Source organism: Hippoglossus stenolepis, chromosome 2, assembly GCF_022539355.2.
Source record: "Hippoglossus stenolepis isolate QCI-W04-F060 chromosome 2, HSTE1.2, whole genome shotgun sequence".
Taxonomy (NCBI): domain Eukaryota; kingdom Metazoa; phylum Chordata; class Actinopteri; order Pleuronectiformes; family Pleuronectidae; genus Hippoglossus; species Hippoglossus stenolepis.
Window position 1 is genome coordinate 6,868,304 of NC_061484.1, and position 19,345 is coordinate 6,887,648.

General features: G+C 42.0%; 2 protein-coding genes across 2 annotated transcripts; both read left to right on the forward strand.

The window, feature by feature from the left end:
* The first annotated feature begins 2,324 nt into the window (after positions 1-2,324).
* Positions 2,325-4,696, forward strand: zgc:195282 (uncharacterized protein LOC100192223 homolog). The gene is made up of 4 exons (XM_035146721.2): positions 2,325-2,504; positions 3,849-3,943; positions 4,072-4,126; positions 4,501-4,696. Exons 1-4 carry the CDS (start codon positions 2,462-2,464, stop codon positions 4,509-4,511), a joined length of 204 nt encoding a protein of 67 aa, XP_035002612.1. The 5' UTR covers positions 2,325-2,461; the 3' UTR covers positions 4,512-4,696.
* A 2,769-nt stretch (positions 4,697-7,465) lies between these two features.
* On the forward strand, positions 7,466-9,888 carry LOC118101066 (phosphatidylinositol 4-kinase type 2-beta-like). Its single transcript, XM_035146708.2, has 2 exons — positions 7,466-7,998; positions 8,623-9,888. The coding sequence occupies exons 1-2, from the start codon at positions 7,650-7,652 to the stop codon at positions 8,637-8,639; spliced, it is 366 nt and encodes a 121-aa protein (XP_035002599.1). The 5' UTR covers positions 7,466-7,649; the 3' UTR covers positions 8,640-9,888.
* Positions 9,889-19,345: the final 9,457 nt, after the last annotated feature.

The following is a 19,345-nucleotide window of genomic DNA, read 5'->3' on the forward strand; positions in this document are numbered from 1 at the left end:
TATTCCATCCCTCTGCAAAGCATGAAACACAAGAGAGGGATGCTGGCGAGTATGCAAATGATGAAATACTTCATATATTTCGTGGGCCTCTGAAGTTCATCAGAACAGAAATTATATGCAGATGTATTTGTGATGTGTGAGAGCTGTGAAAATGTAAATTAACAACACAACACACAGAAGCATGTATGTCAATGTGTGTTTATGCATATAGCTATATAAAGTACATACATTTTTTTCCCCTTATTTATTTACACTTTATTTATATCTATGTATCTAGGTATCTAGGTATCTAGGTATCTATGTATCTATGTTTCTATGTACCTATCTATCTATCTATCTATCTATCCATCCCTCCCACTGCTCCGTCTATCCATCCAAGCAAGTGTGGTTACACATATTCCCTATCCTACAAGAATACAAGCCTATACCACCTGAAAATGGTGGTAAGTTTGCAAAATTAGTCCAAGCAGTGAGATTTGCTAACCTGTGTTTATTATGGAATCAACCTACACTACCCGACAACCTACAACATGAACTAATTAAGCTGCAAAGCAACAAACAGAGCTAATATCCATACTAATATGTTTTTTGCATGAAAATGCATCAACTCTGCTACGGACAAGCTGGGCATCCACATTACTCCGGCGGTTTAGAGCCAGTAAAACAGAGAGGTTTGGAATCACTGCAGTCTTTTAGTCTGAATGGGAGAAACAGAGATGTTAGGAAACGACGACGTAGACACTCACAACCACTAATGGGGTCTTTTCGATCATGACACTACCTTTGCTAATGCGTCAGACTCCTATCAAATAACCCCGCTTATGGAAGAAAACACCTGGCATTGGCCTCGGCTACCAGTTTACAATGCAACATACATGTAGATACTCAATTACAAGCATTGCTGACCCTGTTGCGCATAGCCAGTCTTTGAGTATGGTCATGTCATAAACGTCTTTAGGCGAGTAATGGACAGGGATTAAAACTGATGCAGAGCCAAAACCTCATGCGGACAGAGATCGTAGACATGCATTGAAGTATGTATCTCTGTTTGGGAGGGCTGTTGTAAAGACTGAAAAAATTGCCTGACCCAAACCTGGAAAAATAGCTGAGTAGCCTCATCATCAGTATCATCTGACACCAGACAACTGGCAAAGAGAAAGAGTTCCTTCCATTGTAGAGAGAGGGCAGTGTGATATATTTATTAAATAATTTAGTTTGGCTCTTGAAGGATTTTCTGAAAATTTAAATAAGCCTTGAAAAGGCTCTCACCCCTGCTTTAAGGTCAGTTGCTAATGTTTACTTAAGTAAAATGTTTGTATCATCTGACTACAGCTATTTCTTTCACCACTATACTTTCCTGTGTGCTAGTTTATGCAATCGGTCATGTGCTTCAGTCATTAATGAGGCATAAGCGAGTCCCACTAACAGTGATAGGGATCGAACCACATAGACGTTTGCCTGTCTTCCACAGTGACTTCAGCGGCCTTGTTCTGTTCTGCGAAGTTCATCAGAGTTCATCTTCTTTGTCCCGGCTGAGCTGAGGCTCGCTACTGTCTCCATCCTTGTCTCGCTCATCTCTCCTCACCCCAGTCCCTCCCCAGGACTGCTTCTATGTCATATCCCAAGGGGGTAACTGCCTCCACACCCACACCCACACATTCATACACACACACCCCTGCTCCCCCCCTGTCGGTCCCCCAACCAACCCAGCCTCACCCTGCCTCTCCCTGTGCTCTCTGGGTGCAGCCTCTCTATGTGATGTCATTGAGGAGAAGAACAGCCTTTTAGTGTGTGCGTAAATGGGTGTGTGTCCATGTGAGTCAGTGAGTGGGGGCGTGCATGTGTGTGAATATGTGACAGGGAAAAGAGAGACATAGAGAGAGAGGGAGAGAGAGAGAGGATCGACAGACAGAAGGAAAGAAAGGCACAAGTGTCGGGTTTCTCGTTTCAATTCAGAGGCACTCCTTGTTTTTAATCTAGAAAACAGGGTGAAAAGAGCAGGAAAGAAGAGGAGATAGTTGGGAACTTGAGCTGCTGACAGCTGGTTTTTATCCCTTCTCTCCTCACCCCTTTGTCTTTCTTTTTCTCTCCCTCTCTCTACTGTGTCAAGGCTGGGTCTCCAGAGCATCTGATGAACGCAAATATAAAACTGACCGTTAAATCATGACTTTATATCTGTTATACATCATATTAAGAAGCTTTGATTAGAGATGCTGCCTGTCTCTTGTTTTATCCCCCGCTGATGATAGTATTTACTTCTTAAATCACATTTGTCTCTCTTCCTGTGACGTCTCACTCACCACATCCTGGTTTTGACTTCACAAGACTCTGACGTTTCTGCAGTTTAACCGTTTTCCTGTCAATTTTCAGTTCACACACATACACTCTCAGGATATTTTCTCACTACGCCAGCTTAATTGCACACACATACACACTGAATGATCAATAATTATATGCTATCATGGTAGGCTACTGTCCAATCTGTGGAAAGCCTGTCTACTTTGGTGAGTGAGACCTCTAATTTCTTTCACTTTAGTTTTTCTTCTGCTGTCTGTTTAATATTTTTTATCGTAAAGTTCTGTATTTGCCTTCTCTTAATGTATATATTTTTGTTGTTTCACTTATATAAGAACAAGTGCAAACAAGACAATTTTAAATGAGGACATTTTACACAAAAATGCTTATGGTATAAATGAAAAGCAAAAAACACGTGTAAACTAAATCGAAGGGTACCTGGCACCTCTGCCAAAGCCTAGTTCCCTTATGAAACCACATTTAAATTAAAAGAATTTTACAATCATAAGGGTTAGGGTTAGGGTTTGATTTTTTTTTGGTTAGGGTTTGATTTTTTTTTAATCAAGAGCCATTAATTACTCAGTGAGAAATCAACGGAAATGTGAAAAAAATGCTGTATATCGCAATGTTAAAGACAGTTAAAAAAAACATCCTGGATCAACCCCCCGATCCGGATTGGCATTTCTTCCAGTGGACTCTTTAACCTGCCAACCATATGTGCTACAGACTTCATCAATGGCTACATTTCATTACAATAATATGTACCATTTGACACAAAATGTTAGTATGCACTAACACAATGAAATACAACTAAACAGAACCAAGCCACTGCAAACATGCTTATTTACACCTGTTTCCTGCTGACATCTTGAAATATCTGCATTGTAAAAGGCTGATGCTATCCATTTTGATGTGTGCTTAAAAGGAGGGGGGGAGAACAAAAAGTCTCTCTTTTTCTTTCTGCTTCTCTTCCAACCACTGCACACACACACACACACACACATACACAGATGCACAAATCCCCGATAACAACAGGATGTGGGTCCAGCCAAATGTGTGTGTATGCTGCTCTCTGGGTTTCCTCCTCACCTTCAGTCTCTCATTTTTTGTCAAGTCCTCTCTCCCACATTCAGTCTTTGCTGTTAGCTCTATAACAGCACTCAAACCAACTATTCAATTCTACGTGAGTAGCTGTTCTTTTTACCGCAAGGTTTACTTTCCTACTTGAGTGCCAGCTAAGTTCAAATTCTCCGATGTGACCTGGCCTACTTACCTCTTTTCCTCCAACACCACACTCTCTGGCCTATTTGCACGGAGGAGAGTAACAGTTTTTAGATACCGAACCAGACACCTGAATCACACACATCGTATTTCTTCGATGTAAAATATCCTCATTTAACTCAGTGTCACAAATTATCAAGAGTTTTTTTTTTTTAAGAACAGAGTGTATGTGTACAAAGGAAAATTCCTCTGACTGCTTGGTTGATAGATAATAAAAACATAACATCCCACCCTGCCTCTCATTAACGCAGCCTTCATATTTTTTGGTCCAGGTGAGAAGAAGAGGTCCCTGGGGAGGGACTACCACCCTCTGTGTCTGAAGTGTCAAAAGTGCAACAGACAGCTCACAGCCGGACAACATGCGGAGGTATATGGGGACAATGAATGAGGAAAAACATGAGGGAAATAATGAAAACAAAAAGCGACTGAATGCATAAATAGGACAAGCAAATAAATGTATGATGCAGTCAATGTGTCCTGCTGATTGTGTTTCAGTATGACGAGAAGCCGTACTGTTCACACTGCTACCTGAGGATGTTTGGTCCGAGAGGTACTGCCTGATGAACACATACAAATGCAGATTCACACACACACACACACACACACACACACACACACACACACACACACACACATGCATAATGCATTCCCTAGCCCCTTACCCCTTACCCTAACCTCAACCATCACTATTAATGCCTAACCCTAAATCTTACCCTAACCCTAACCTAAACCTAGTTTTAACCCCTAACACTAAAACCAAGTCTTAAACCTCAAACAGCCCATTGAATTTTGGAAGACCAGCCAAAATGTCCTAACAATGATGGTACTAAACCAAAATTGGCCCTCATAACTATAGATAGACATGCACGCACACACACACGCTATTTCTGAATCCTGTTTCTCCCTGTGCATCTCTCTTGACAGGTAACAGGTGACTGGTGTCGCCGTGGCTCAGTGTATCCCCCCCACAGGAACCAGATGAAAGACAGACATCGATATGTTCACGCTAGTTGACTATCCATTATGCATCAGCAAAATTAAGTATTTGTTTATGTGTTATGACCACTTCATGCCATGCGTATGTGATTGTTTAATTTTATTAAATCATCTAATAACCTTACATGTAGAAATCTTTAAATGTTGCAACATCAAAACCCGGTGGATATCTGAGCCTGAGTTGGAGTTTGTAAAAAGGAGATTACAAGCTCATATTTGGATGTGTTCACTCACGCACCAACAAAATCTCCAATCAGCCAAACACACATGAACCACCTACCACCACCCCCCCCCCCCAAAAAAGACCTATCTACCTCAAGAAGCAGCCAAGGGGGGGAGACAGGAGAAGGAAGGAAGCAGGAATGGATCTGGGTGGTTGCTGTTGGCAGCTTGAACCAGATCTTATGCCAGCAGAATCTGCTGGAATGGGTGCTACAAATGCATGAACGCACACACACACACACACACACACGTTTGTATCTTAATGAGGACATTAATTTGCATAATGCATTCCTTAGCCCCTTACCCTAACCTTAACCATCACAACTAAATACCTAACCCCAACCTAAACCAAGTCTTAACCCTCAAACAGGCCATTAGAAGTGGGTCAGAAAGTGAGGACCAGCCAAAATGTCCTCACTGTGTAGGTTGTGGGATCTGAATGGTCCTCACAAAGATATCTGCACAAGTACTCACACACACATGCAGTGGGTATGTCTGCAGTGTGCCTTGACTGCTGCAGGGGCTTGTCATCCAGTGGTGGGTGAAGTACATAGGTCGACACACACAAAGGCAAGCACACACACATGCACACACAGACAGACACACACACACATGCATAGAGAAGGTGAGAGACATGCTGATGTGCTTCCCTGTTAAGTGTCATGTGTCACATGAGTGACAGTTCAGGTGTTTGTCCGTGATGATTGGAGGGATATAGAAATAACAGGTGAAGGAGGCTGAGCTAGAAACAATATGGAAAGAGATGCTGACGGCCAATGAGAGAGAGGCCTGATTGGATTATTTTAACATCCAGCAAAGAGCAGGGGGATGCCTGCGTTTCTACAGAGCGTCTTTCAACCTGTCCGTCTCCCTCTCAAGCCCCCAAGATCCCTCCTCCTCTAACCTTCCTCCTTCCTCCTTCCCTGCGTGCACTCCCCCTCCATCCCTCCCCCGTCCCTGTCTCCTTCACCCCCTAACCCCCTACCTTGATAGATCACATGGCTGCTGTGATACCAGCTGGCTGACTGCTCATTTGCATGTGTTTCAGTTACTCCCTTATTAGAGTGCCGTGGTGGTGGCGAGGGGGCCGAGGTATATAGGTGGTGGAGAGGCTGAGGGCTAAGGGGGGGAGCGTGGTGCTGCACAGACCACTGGGTGATTGAGGGCCACTGAGAGAATAGAAAGAAAAGAGAGAGAGACCATTAATTTACAGGGGAGTAAGGATGAGAGAGAGGGGGAAAGTAAAGTAGAGCCATGGAAAATTACAGCATTAAGCCTGGCAAAGTTAATGCAGAGGTTCTTCAACCTGCAATAATCCACCTCGGGTTCAAACTGAAAAAATGGAGCAAAGTAAAATTGATCATTATCTTATCACACCAGAAAAAGACCCATTTTATGATCTCAACCTTAATGTCAGAGACTGCCAGTGGGAAGACAAGGAATTATTGTTCCTCCGCTGGCAAAATGTGAAGAGTGATGACACTTGATGAAAGAAATATGGTCAGTAAGTGGCATTTCTAGAAAAAAAAAGAATAATGTCTTCTTTTGGAGAAAAGCTGCTGGAGGTGGGACTCAACATCTTTGATTTGTGAATCACTGTCGTCACCTAGTGGCCACAAAGATACACAACTGCTAAATATCAATGCAGGACAAACACAAACGAGAGGACAGTGAATGCATCAGTGTGCTTCCTTGTGATTTTTTAAACTGTTTGGTGTAAAAATGACTTAAATATCAACATGAACGTGATTTTTGTGTAACACAAATGTAAAACTTTAGGAAAGTCTTTGCCATAAAACAAAGACAAACTGTGTCCTGTTCATGATCTTATACTGCAGTTGTATTACTTCAAATGAAGCTGAATTAGATTCAAACTCACAGTAGTGCACAGGCTTGGTTATCAACTGTTTGTTGAAGCTGGATTTTAGGTTAATGGAACTTTATAAATGCAGCTTTGGGTTTTGTGAACTGTTCGGTTATTATGTAATGTCACATAAAAAAAGAGACAACCAGGGCCGGCTCTGTACATCTGGGGGCCCTATGCAGGATAAGTTTGGGGAACCGGCTTTGCTGTGGGCTGACCAGAATATACACTTATAGCCCTTATTCATTTAAGGCTAGTCTCAGTTATTATAATGAAATCATACATAAGGTCAATTATTTTTATACAACTAAAATTCTATGGTTTTGTTGTACACACATGCACCATAGATTTTTTCACAATTAACCTCCAATAATGCCTATATTTGTGTTGGCCTTTGTGTATATGGAATGCAAAACGTCCAAATGTTCTATTTGGTTTACGGCCTTAAGCTTAGCCATACTTATTCAGTGCATAAGATTTATTTCATCCCATACACAAAATACACACAAAACAGTCACAGAGAGCACACACATATATTCAAGACAATACAATTGTTGTCAGGCATTTGAAAGGGAGATATATAACAGACAGTGAGTGACGTCAAGAAACAAGGTTCAGTGTATTCAGGTGATTCTACACCAATAAAAACACTCAAATACTGCACCTCCAAAATTCTCCTAATTAAAATATCAAGAATTTTGATATATCATTGCCACAGTGTTTCTGCGAGTTGATTTTGCCGGGCGAGAAATTGTTGACGTATTAAAATGTTGTCCAGCACAAAAACCTCCGAGTGAGTCCTTGAACGCATCTTCGGTCAACCGGTGTCTTTATCACTGCGCATGCGCACTGGACAGAGCGGGAAATAAAATAATTCTGGACATTTCTGCTTCTGAGAGTGAGAGCAGCTGCGAGACCGGAGCCGCTTTAAAATGGAGCTGTGAGGGGAACCAGGTGTGATTCACTGTAACTGTGTTCAACCAGAGGGACAATGATGTCCGAATGCGACCCGACAGAGACGGAGAGCAGCGGGCTGGACGCCGGGGAGGCAGCGGTGTCACTGCCGGAGTCCAACTTTCTCTCCTCGGACTCTCCTGGGGTTTTGTTTGACAGGAGCCGGGCGGGCTTGGGACTCGCGCTGAACCCCGGGGTCGCCGTTCGTATGTCGGACTCGTGTGAAAGCGTCCTGACCGAGCTGGAGACGGACGGCTCCGGAGAAGAGGCGCTGCTGCTGCCGTGCTTAGCGGGAGGCTCGTCGTCTCCGCGGGGTGAGAGGGAGAAGCGCAGCAGGCGGAACAGGCACAGCTCCTCGTCGGATAAAGACACCTTGGCCTCGCCAGGTAAGTGCTGCGGATCAAGGACTCCACAAAGAATATTTTATTAACAACAACTCAAAACGATACAATAATATGGTCTGGAACTGAAAGGGAGAAACAAGATTAATAGGCAAAAATATTATTTGCTGCAAACAGGATTAAAATCTAACTTTATAACATTAGTCTAAAATCTCTTCAAACTATAAAAGCCAGCCTACAAAACAAAATGTGAGCTGAGGCCACATGTGGAGAGGCAGTCTAACCAAAGCAGTGCCCAGGGGTGCCACAGCAAAACAACAATGGTGCACACACACTCTTATCCCAGTGCTCTCACTCACATGCGTTACGTCGTGTGGACCTCACCTGGAGTGCCTAGCCTCCCAGCAGTGTGGCACTCAGCTACCAAACTAATGAAGAAATGAAGGATATAACCATAAACAATACATCTGTAAACAATATAACCAATCATGTTGTAACCCAATTGTTCAATCAAACAAGATAACAATTCAAACAAACTAAACAAGTAAATGCTGCCAAAAAGGAATAAAAACAGTATTAACCAAAACAAAAGTGTTTGTGTGTGTATACATGTGTATATATGTGTGTATATTACATTAATTATGCTGCATGTTCACTGGTCCATACCAGGTGCTCCTGACCACTGAGACAGCAGTGAAGGTTGAAGGAAGAGCCACCTGGATCCATGCCAGCCACTGCAAGCATACAGGGACCAGTGGGCGACTTCCACCCCAACGTCCACAAAGCTTAGAGGCGAGAGAAAGAGGAAAGGGTGGAATAGCGCCTTCCTCCATCTGTAACGTGCCAAGTTCCAACCAGTAACAGCTGTGCAGAAGCCAGAGTCACCACCGGCAGTGAGTAGTCAAACACATCACCCAATTGTAACACCTCGGTGAGAAGGGGGGAGTGCTGATTGGGCTCTGCCTGCACTCCGAGCTTCAACAAACCGTCAAGAAGGGTGTGACAGTTGTGGTGACGTAGGAGACGCTCACTGTCCAATGATGGAAAGCCCACGGCCATGGCACCCTTTCAGGCTGCATGGTTGGAGCCTGAGACGAAGTATTTGTTGGTTATTGTCGCTGACTGCGATAGTAATGATTTTTTTTTTCACATCCACAAATTACGACCATATAACTCTGCCAATGTTACAAATATGAGCGTTACAAATTCAAGCCTCCACCATCAGCCCAAAAGGGAATGGCAGAGAAAGCAAGAATGGCAGGAAGGAAAAATAGTTTTCCACTGCCCTGCCAGTCGATGTGATCTGAATAACTTCAATTTATACAATTGACCATGATGCTCTGGTGAGACTTGAAAAACACCTCCTTCAAATCACTTGATGACGTGATGTGATGTGAGAGCAAGATCTAAGAGTTCAAATGTAGACTTTGCATTTTGATGCAGAAACGACACTCTCATCTCAGTGTGTGCATCTCACAGCTCATTGAAAAGATAAGTGATCCACAACCTGTCAGCACCAACGTACAGATGAGACACCTCAGACAGATTTGGAAACCTGGGAATAGCTCTATTAAATGCCCGAAAACACAATGCGAACACCCCAATTGTCCGGTCTATACAGTAAGGTTTAGATCACGAGATAATGCTTGGATAGTATTAAATCAAAAACACATTCGGATTCAGTGCGACACGGGTGACAGCTGTTTGGTGACTACATGCTGACTTTAATTCAGATTAGAAACATCCACAGTGGTGTGGCAAACCTTCTAGCTGTGAGACAGCACCTGCTTATCAGGGTTCAGTAAACTGGCAGCAGAGGTGTGGAGACAACCCGTCTCGTATGTCACCATATCAAGATAACAACATTGCACTAACTGTTGTGACTGAAATTCCTCAGAAAATAAATCTTTCAAATGTTAAGACATGTCAACACATGCCCATTTCGTCTACCGCTCCCATGCTTGTTCCTGTGCCTTTCACAAAAGAAGATTGGACCGTCATGGGCTGGCCTGCCACATCATCTCAGATCACAAGTGATGATGAAGACTGCTACACTCCCCCTTCACACACAACATGACCACACGCAACATGGTTGACTATGAAGGTGATAAGGAGAGAATCATACATTTTGCAGTGAGTTCTTTTAATCGTAGCTACAGACCTACAGATATTAATTTGTCAGCTCTGTTCAGGTTAACGTATTATAAGGAATATGTTCAACAAGGATTGAGATATCAAATGCAACTAACACTAGCTGAAACAAATTGTACGACAGAAAAAGATTGGCTTAACACTATGTGTCCAAATACAGCTTCTATTCGATTGGAAACAGGTATACAGATTGTACATTTTGGGAATAAATTTACAGTCACGCATTCGTCTTGGACTAGACATAACTGTACCAAACCTTTGATTCCAATTAGGCCTAAAAATAGGAATTATACTGGCACAAGGTCCCTTGTTCCTGTTCATCCTCTGACTAATGTTAGCCACTGTGTTCAATTCCGTGCCTCTGGCGGATTTTTACATAGACAAAAGCAACTGTATTGCTTATGTTATACATTTTTCCAGCATATCACAAGACTTCACAATACCAGAACAAAATTATTTTGTATATTTTTTGGGGAGCTTCTTTTCTTGAAGGACTGGTACAGATAATTGGAGGCATAATTTGTGTCAGAAAAGTTTCTATGACTATGGTATCTATCCAGCACATAGACACACCTGATCTGTACCCTGTACCTGATTGGCTTGTGATAGTAATAATACTGATAATTATTATAACTATAATAAGAAGAAGAATACAATTTATTTCCGTAGCACATTTCAAAACCTGTATTACAATGTGCCTTACAAAATAAAATATGTGCAAAGTTCATGAGAATGTATACGGCTCCATCATATATCCATTCACAGCATTGGAGCTAAAACCATAAAATAATCATCCCTTCATTTGATTCTCTGATCTTTTTCTGTTCACATTTTTCTTTATCCCAAATTCTCTTTGACTATTTTCTTTAAACACTAACCTGGAGATAAAGGGCTTGTGAGCAGATCATTACTTTATTGACTCATTCAGTTTTTCTTTTCGTCTCTGATAAATGTAACACTGGCTAACTCAGTCATGACCTCGGGTTCAGGGTCACCGGCGTCCACTTCAGGGTCTGGGAGGTGGTGGTTGCATTCGTACATCTCTGTTAATGCAGCCTTGAGGTACTGAATTATTTTGGCCTGTTCTCGGATAATGAAATTCTTATGAGCCACTTCATCCTGTAAAGTCGCCACCATATCCATCTTCTGCGGCAGCTCCTTAAAGGAGACCTCGTCATTTTGCATGACGAGGTCTGGGACCTTGGGTTCAGGGTCAGAGACGTCCACTTCAGGGTCTGGGACCTTGGGTTCAGGGTCAGAGACGTCCACTTCAGGTTCTGGGACCTTGGGTTCAGGGTCAGAGACGTCCACTTCAGGGTCTGGGACCTCGGGTTCAGGGTCACCGGCGTCCACTTCAGGGTCTGGGACCTCGGGTTCAGGGTCTGGGACCCAAGGTTCCAGACCCTTGGGTTCACCTCAAGAGGCAGAAGTACCAAGTCCTGGACTTGGTACTTCTGCCTCTTGAGGTGGTGGTTGCAGTCGTACATCTCTGTAAATGCAGCCTTGAGGTGCTGAATTATTTTGGCCTGTTCTCGGATAATGAAATTTCTATGAGCCACTTCATCCTGTAAAGTCGCCACCATATTCCTCAAGTATATAGTCGCCATTATCTGTGGATAGTATACTTTTTTCTTCCTTTTGGGACCCAAGGTTCAGGGTCAGAGACGTCCACTTCAGGGTCTGGGACCTCATGTTCAGGGTCTGAGACCTCGGGTTCAGGGTCACCGGCGTCCACTTCAGGGTCTGGGAGGTGGTGGTTGCATTCGTACATCTCTGTAAATGCAGCCTTGAGCTACATAATAAACAATGTAAAAAACCTGCATTTATGTTTACATAAAGAAATTTGGTTTGATTTATATTTAAACTGTAACATATCATGCCACTATATATTTCTTTGCCACCAAAATGAAACTACACTGCTTGCGAGTTGCGATAGTTAGGTTAAGTTCAGTTAAGGATATCAGAAAGATATCCTGGGTATGTTGAACTCGCTTGTAGTACAGGCCCCTGGAGAGGAGCGAGAAAAAGAGATGTTCAACACCACTTTGGCCATAAACAGATAGTGAAGTAGGGAGAGAGGAGGGGTATGAGACTAAATGGTGGTCAAACAGGAGAGCTGCTGCTTGAGAGCATGTATGTCTATGTGGGGCCTTCACCATCAGGTTGCCCCACGAAATAATTTATTTAAAGACCAAATTATCTGATTCATAAATGAATCTACGGACGCAGTAAACATGTCATCGTTAATATTCTTATAAGCAGCCGTTTGTTGGTGTGAATAAAAACCAGTTATCAGTTGACTGGATCTTAGCACCTCGAAATCCTTATTGTTCAGGAACTCCTCGATGATGGACTTGCTCTCGATCTGCTCCTCAGACCGAGCAGGTTTCTGTATCGTCACGACAACAGGCTCAGGTTTCACTGTCAAGGCAAATAAACAACCACAGTCACAACAGTGTGTGTAATGGCAGAGAGTGAATGTGTCAGTATTATCGCGATGTCTGTCCGGTGTTGGGCAGCACCGTGCGTCTCACCAGGCTCTCGGACTCTGCTGAGCTCTGGCTCAGGTTTGTCCTCGGTGACCCTCGGTCTCCGGGGCTTGGCTCCCTCTCGCTTCCAGTCTCTTCGTGGCTCCTCTGGGGTTTGACTCTCCCGCAGCTCCCTTGAACTGCTTCCCCTGGTGAACGGACCAGGCCGAGACGATGGCGGCGCAGAGATCAGCGGCTTCTCGCTGCGCTCTCTGCCTGTACTGCTACGACTGATGGGGGACGAACAAACAAAAAGTCAGGAAGGATGTCAGTGGAAATGAGGAACTCAGAGTATCAAGCTTTTCAACCAATTTGGAACCTAAACTTGCTACTACAAATTATTATCTCTGACCTAAACAGAAGCAAAACAAAACCATAATAACAAAACTAATTTCTTTCAAATTCAATGAAAACTAGTTAATCAGAGTTTTAAATATCCTGCTAACAGGAGGGATAAATATCATTATTATTCTTATCCGTTAATATTTTGGAGAATTTTATGGAAAAAAACCCTGAAAAGTCATCAAAAATCCAAAACTGAAGTCTGTCGTTTACGTAAAGTACCCAAACCTTTAGTTAAGTACTTTATAGAAGACCATTTAGCAGAATGGATTTTACGTAGTGGAATTTCGTAAATTTGTATCCTTTTCTTTTGCCAGTACTTTTAAATGATGTTGTATTGTCCTATTTGCAGTCGTTGAGATCAGATTTTAAATCATATAGATTGCTGTCTTTGATTTGAAATGTTATCTTATTATTAGAGCCCGAGCACCGACGGTGGGAGGCCCTATTGTATTTCGAAGGATTTCTATTTCGCTTTTTCAGGGCCTAGACATGCTCAAATTGTTACCAAAGTTTGCAAAACCCCAAAAAGTAATTGTATTCTGGACTAATTTGAAATGGGCGTGGCAAAATGGTCAACAGCACCATCTAAGGAAAAGCCCCTCAGTTAGCTTTCACCGATCTTCACAAAAATCGTAGCCCAGGTGTATCATGACCAGACAAACAAAAAAAGTCAGGTGCAATTTGAAAAACACAACAGGAAGCCCGCCATTTTGGATTTAGTGGCCATTTTCTACATTTTTACTTTGTACTTGTCCCACGGCTTTCATCAGATCAACTTCATATGGATGGACACAACAAGATGGAGATAAAAACTACCTCAAAGTTCGATAAGTTTGCACATTTTACTTAATGTCATACTGGTAACACTGTTTATCCTCTGACCAGGTCACCTCAGTAAAGGTCACAAAGAGAAGAGAGATTGTATTTCAATAGGGCCTCCCACCGTCGGTGCTCGGGCTCTAATAATAAGATAACATTTCAAATCAAAGACAGCAAGCTATATGATTTAAAATCTGATGTCAACGACCGCAAATAGGACAATACAACATCATTTAAAAGTACTGGCAAAAGAAAAGGATACAAATTTACGAAATTCCACTACGTAAAATCCATTCTGCTAAATGGTCTTCTATAAAGTACTTAACTAAAGGTTTGAGTACTTTACGTAAACGACAGACTTCGGTTTTTGATTTTTAATGACTTTTCTGGGTTTTTATATAAAATATTAACGGATAACAATAATAATGATATTTATCCCTCCTGTTAGCAGGATATTTAAAACTCTGATTAACTAGTTAGGGCCCGAGCACCGAAAAGTAGAAGACAGTGGGAGGCCCTATTGAAATTGTAAGGATCATTATTTTTTTTTTCAGGCAAATGAATTGGCTTTTTGAGGGCTTAACATGCTCAAATCGTTAACGAAGTTTGCAGAAAATTAGAAAGTGGTGAAAATGTACGTATTCTGGAGTAATTTTAATATTATTACTATTATTTCATTCTGTATATGTAACTAATTATTTTATCATTTTGTCTTTCATTATTTACTTAATTACTTTATTTGTTTTAATTTTACGTTGTTACTTTTGTTTGTCCAAGTTTTTACCCCTCTATTTTGAATGTAATAGTTTTAATAGATTAAAGTAGGCTTACCTTATGCTGCCACCAGATGGCAGTCATAAACACCTCTTGACACCATAAATAACTATGTTTCTCAACCATTGGGTTCAGACCCTCCAGAGGGTCACATGGTCATCTGAGGGTCTGTGATATGAGACATTGAAACATATTTTCTGTGTTTGCAAATGAAGTATGAGGAGATGGGGTTAATTGATAAATTTCCAGATATCTGATGTGTTACATTTAAAACCCATATACTGTTAGTGTTTAGTGAAATGCAGTTTTGAATCATATTGTAGTGGTTTTCCATGTTGCTCTTTGTTGCTGCAGATTGAAAAGCAAACTCACAGTGTGTGCGTGTCACCTGGAGTCAGAGCTTTCACTGTGGGCTCAAGTGTTTGTGGTAAGATTGATTAAAGAAATGCTTTATTAGTTGAATGGCAGATCTCTGTAAATGGCTATTTCAGTTGAGTCATCCTTGGCTTTGGCCCCAGCTGTTAAAAGGGACGGGCGATTCATTGCATTTCAATTACTGCTTCCAACGATTATGAAAACAAAGTAGTCAACATAAAACAATCATTCATTTCCAGCATTTCATTTTGCAATGAATGGGGCGTTCAGGATGAAGGGATGGTTGAGGGAGAGGAAGGATGAGAGACGAGATTAGGACTAGCTCCGGCGTTTAAAGCGAAAAAAGGGGAATATCTTCCAACTCTCTCCCTTCCCCCTCCTTCTTTCTCTCCAGTTGCTTTCTTTTCCTGCTTATTCTTCTCTTTCTTCTCCTTCTCCCTCTTCTTCAGTTCTTTGCTCTCCTTCTCCTTCGCTCTCTCCAGTTGCTTTCTTTTCCTGCTTCTTCTTCTCTTTGTTCTCCTTTTTCTCATTTTTGACCTTCACCTTGTCCGAGTCGGTCTCAAAGGTGAGTTCCTGAAAAGACAGAGACAACATAAGTGTCAACACTTTCTTCCTCAAAGTCTAAACATGAAACAAACTTACAATCCATATAATTCAAATCTAAAATGATCTGATTTAACGTACCTGAAGATCAATGTTCTTCAGTATCAGGGGTTTTACTTCCTTGTGCTCAGGAGACAACTTCTCCTCTGTCCACCATATCTCGTTTAAAAGATCCTCGCTCTGCTCGAAGCTGGCCTCCTCTTCCAGGACGCTCAGTTTCTCCTCGTATTTCTCCTGCAGAGCTGCAAATTTCACCTTCGGGTCATTTTCCACTTTCTGGTTCTCCACAGACATTATCAGGTTGACACAGTCACCTCTGGCCTGATACAGATCTGAGGCAGTAGAGTCCATATGCTTCTTCAGAGTTGCGTTATCAGCAGTCAGCTGTCTCTTCAAAGCAGCGCTTTCTGCAGCCTGCTTTTTCAGAGCAGCTTTCTCTGCCTCATGCTCCTTTATAACTGCGTTCTCAGCAGCCAGCTTCTTTAGTGCAGTGTTTTCTTTTGCCAGAGCTAACTTTTCAGCAGTCAGCTGCCTCTTCAGATTATTATTCACTGCAGACAGAGCAGCATTTTCCACAGCCAGAGCAGTGTTTTGTGCAGCCTGCTTCTTCAGAGTTGTGTTTTCTTTTACCAGAGCTGAGTTTTCAGCTGTCAGCTGCCTCTTCAGATTATTGTTCACTGCATCTTGAGCAGCGTTTTCTGCAGCCACAGCAGTGTTTTGTGCAGCCTGCTTCTTCAGAGTTGTGTTTTCTTTTACCAGAGCTGAGTTTTCAGCTGTCAGCTGCCTGTTCAGATTACTTTTCACTGCAGCCAGAGCAGCATTCTTTACAGCCAGAGCAGTGTTTTGTGCAGCCTGCTTCTCCTGAGCTGTTTTCTTTTGCCAGAGCTGAGTTTTCAGCAGTCAGCTGCCTGTTCAGATTATTGTTCACTGCATCTTGAGCAGCATTTTCTGCAGCCACAGCAGTGTTTTGTGCAGCCTGCTTCTTCAGAGTTGTGTTTTCTTTTACCAGAGCTGAGTTTTCAGCAGTCAGCTGCCTGTTCAGATTACTTTTCACTGCAGCCAGAGCAGCATTCTTTACAGCCAGAGCAGTGTTTTGTGCAGCCTGCTTCTCCTGAGCTGTTTTCTTTTGCCAGAGCTGAGTTTTCAGCAGTCAGCTGCCTGTAAAGATTATTGTTCACTGCAGCTTGAGCAGTGTTTTCTGCAGCCACAGCAGTGTTTTGTGCAGCCTGCTTCTTCAGAGCTGTATTTTCTTTTGCCAGAGCTGAGTTTTCAGCAGTCAGCTGCCTCTCTAGATTACTTTTCACTGCAGCCAGAGCAGCGTTTTCTGCAGCCACAGCAGTGTTTTGTGCAGCCTGCTTCTTCAGAGTTGTGTTTTCTTTTGCCAGAGCTGAGTTTTCAGCAGTCAGCTGCCTCTCTAGATTACTTTTCACTGCAGCCAGAGCAGCGTTTTCTGCAGCCACAGCAGTGTTTTGTGCAGCCTGCTTCTTCAGAGCTGTATTTTCTTTTGCCAGAGCTGAGTTTTCAGCAGTCAGCTGCCTCTTCAGATTATTGTTCACTGCAACGAGAGCAACGCTTTCTGCAGCCACAGCAGTGTTTTGTGCAGCCTGCTTCTTCAGAGCTGTATTTTCTTTTGCCAGAGCTGAGTTTTCAGAAGTCAGCTGCCTCTCTTGATTACTTTTCACTGCAGCCAGAGCATGTTGGGCAGCATTATCAGACTGCATTTGTCCAAGTGACTGAAAGACACAAATTTACATATAAGAGGAAAAACACAGTCCCATCCTAACTTCAGATATATTCAAAGAGACAGAGCTGAATGAATTTTAGTCATTTACACACGTCTGATTTTATAGTCTTTAAAACTACTGTCAGGTAAAAGAAATAAAAGACAATTGTGTTTTGAAGAGGTTTAAAACTAAATACAGTTTAACCTGAAGTCTCTCCTGCTTACAACAAAACCTACTTCGTCTCTTGAGCAGTTCATCCTCTTCATGTTGGACTCTGAGGAGGCGGGGCTTATGGCGTATACCGCAGCCAGCCATCAGGGGGCGATCAAGATGATTCAGCTTTTGGAATCTGGCGTGCCGTCTATCTTTATATACAGTGGTTAGGGTTACTCTACTACTCTAAGTCAATGTTGAGTAAACTTCAAATAGTAATGGATTAATCCTGAAAGTTGACCTTCTCTTTATGAATTTAATCATCGCTGACAGTCCGACAAATGAGAGGGAGGCTTCTCTGTGAGGGCTGAGACACAATCAGTGGTCGTTCTCAGTCAGTATAAAAACACTGCTTTCTTCTCGTGCTATAGGTTTTCACATATGACCCCTATGAAGACTCCTACCAGGCCATCCCGTTCAACGGCTACCACACTGTCTACATCACGCCTGGAGCAGGACCAGGTACCTTTATGTGAAGACACATGTTGAACATTAGTTAAAGTCGTCCAGTGTTTCCACTATAAATTTTTTTGGGAGGCTTATGCAATTCTATACCTAAGGACTATATTAACATTATAAGTAATAAGTGTTCAGTGTCCCCTATTTCTTAACATTTCTCAGGACACCACTGTACAATCTGCATCAATAATTATAATTTGATGATCCCCACAAGCTGTTGTTTGTTGTTGGAGTTTTTATTTTGATTGAATCATGTGAACCACAGAAGCAACATACATTCAGAAACATGAGAAACACTGAAAAACAATTACTAAGTTCTTACTTTACTAAATTACTAAATTCTTTTTTTTTATTTGTCTCTTTGTGAAACAATTTGTGGTGGCTGTTTTGAAAGGTGCTATGGAAAGATATTATTAGGGCCCGAGCACCGGACAGTGGGAGGCCCTATTGAAATTGTAAGGATTATTATTTTTTATTTTTTTCAGGCAAATGAAATCAAATTCTTACCAAAGTTTGCAGAAAATTTGAAAGTGGTGAAAATGTACGTATTCTGGAGTAATTTTAAATGGGCGTGGCAAAATGGCTCAACAGTGCCCGTGCCCCCTGGAACGCGTTCACATTGACCAATCTTCACAAAAATCGATACACAGGTGTATCATGACCAGACAAACAAAAAAGTCTGGAGGTGCACTTCGAAAAAAGCAACAGGAAGCCTGCCATTTTGCATTTAGTGGCCATTTTTCACATTTTTACTTTTGACGTCCCAGGGCTTTCATCAGATCAACTTCAAATTGAGATGAGTGTCATCTAAACAAGATGGAGATAAAAACTACCTCAAAGATCGATTTTTGGTCACACGGTGTGACCGTGGCGCATGGCGTGGCGTCAAGGTTTGATTACACGCCATCAAAACACGAGGTTCTGTATCTCGGACATACATGGACCATGAATCCTTTGATGCTGAGCCGTCAACAAACAACTCCACTCCTGCATTATCAGCATCAAAGGATTCAACAACAAATTAAAGCCCTCAAATTCTCACCAAAGCATGTGCTCGGGCCAATTATTATTATTATAATATTTGCAAATGAATTGGCTTTTTGAAGGCTTTAATTATTTATTTATTTTTAGTATTATTATTGGTAGATAGGGGCACAGAGACACCATATCAATTACATCTTTATTTGAATATAATAAGATAAAACAAGATAACAAAAGATAACATCAGGTTAGACTTTATTAATACGGTAGGGGATTCTTGTCCCAGCTATGTACCAATATTACAGTATCACAATATATAATTATTTTTTTGAGGGCTTTAATTTACATTACAACTTCTAACCTGAATAATTCAGTTAATTCTGGAATATTGTTCAACTTTTATCATTTTCACTATTGTCA

Excerpts from the sequence above, each read along its gene's own strand:
- zgc:195282 (XM_035146721.2), top strand. The coding sequence starts at position 2,462 with ATGGTAGGCTACTGTCCAATCTGTGGAAAGCCTGTCTACTTTG. Across the intron at positions 2,505-3,848 it reads TGGAAAGCCTGTCTACTTTG|GTGAGAAGAAGAGGTCCCTG; the intron begins GTGAGTGAGACC and ends TTTTTGGTCCAG. Across the intron at positions 3,944-4,071 it reads CAGCCGGACAACATGCGGAG|TATGACGAGAAGCCGTACTG; the intron begins GTATATGGGGAC and ends ATTGTGTTTCAG.
- LOC118101066 (XM_035146708.2), top strand. The coding sequence starts at position 7,650 with ATGATGTCCGAATGCGACCCGACAGAGACGGAGAGCAGCGGGCTGGAC.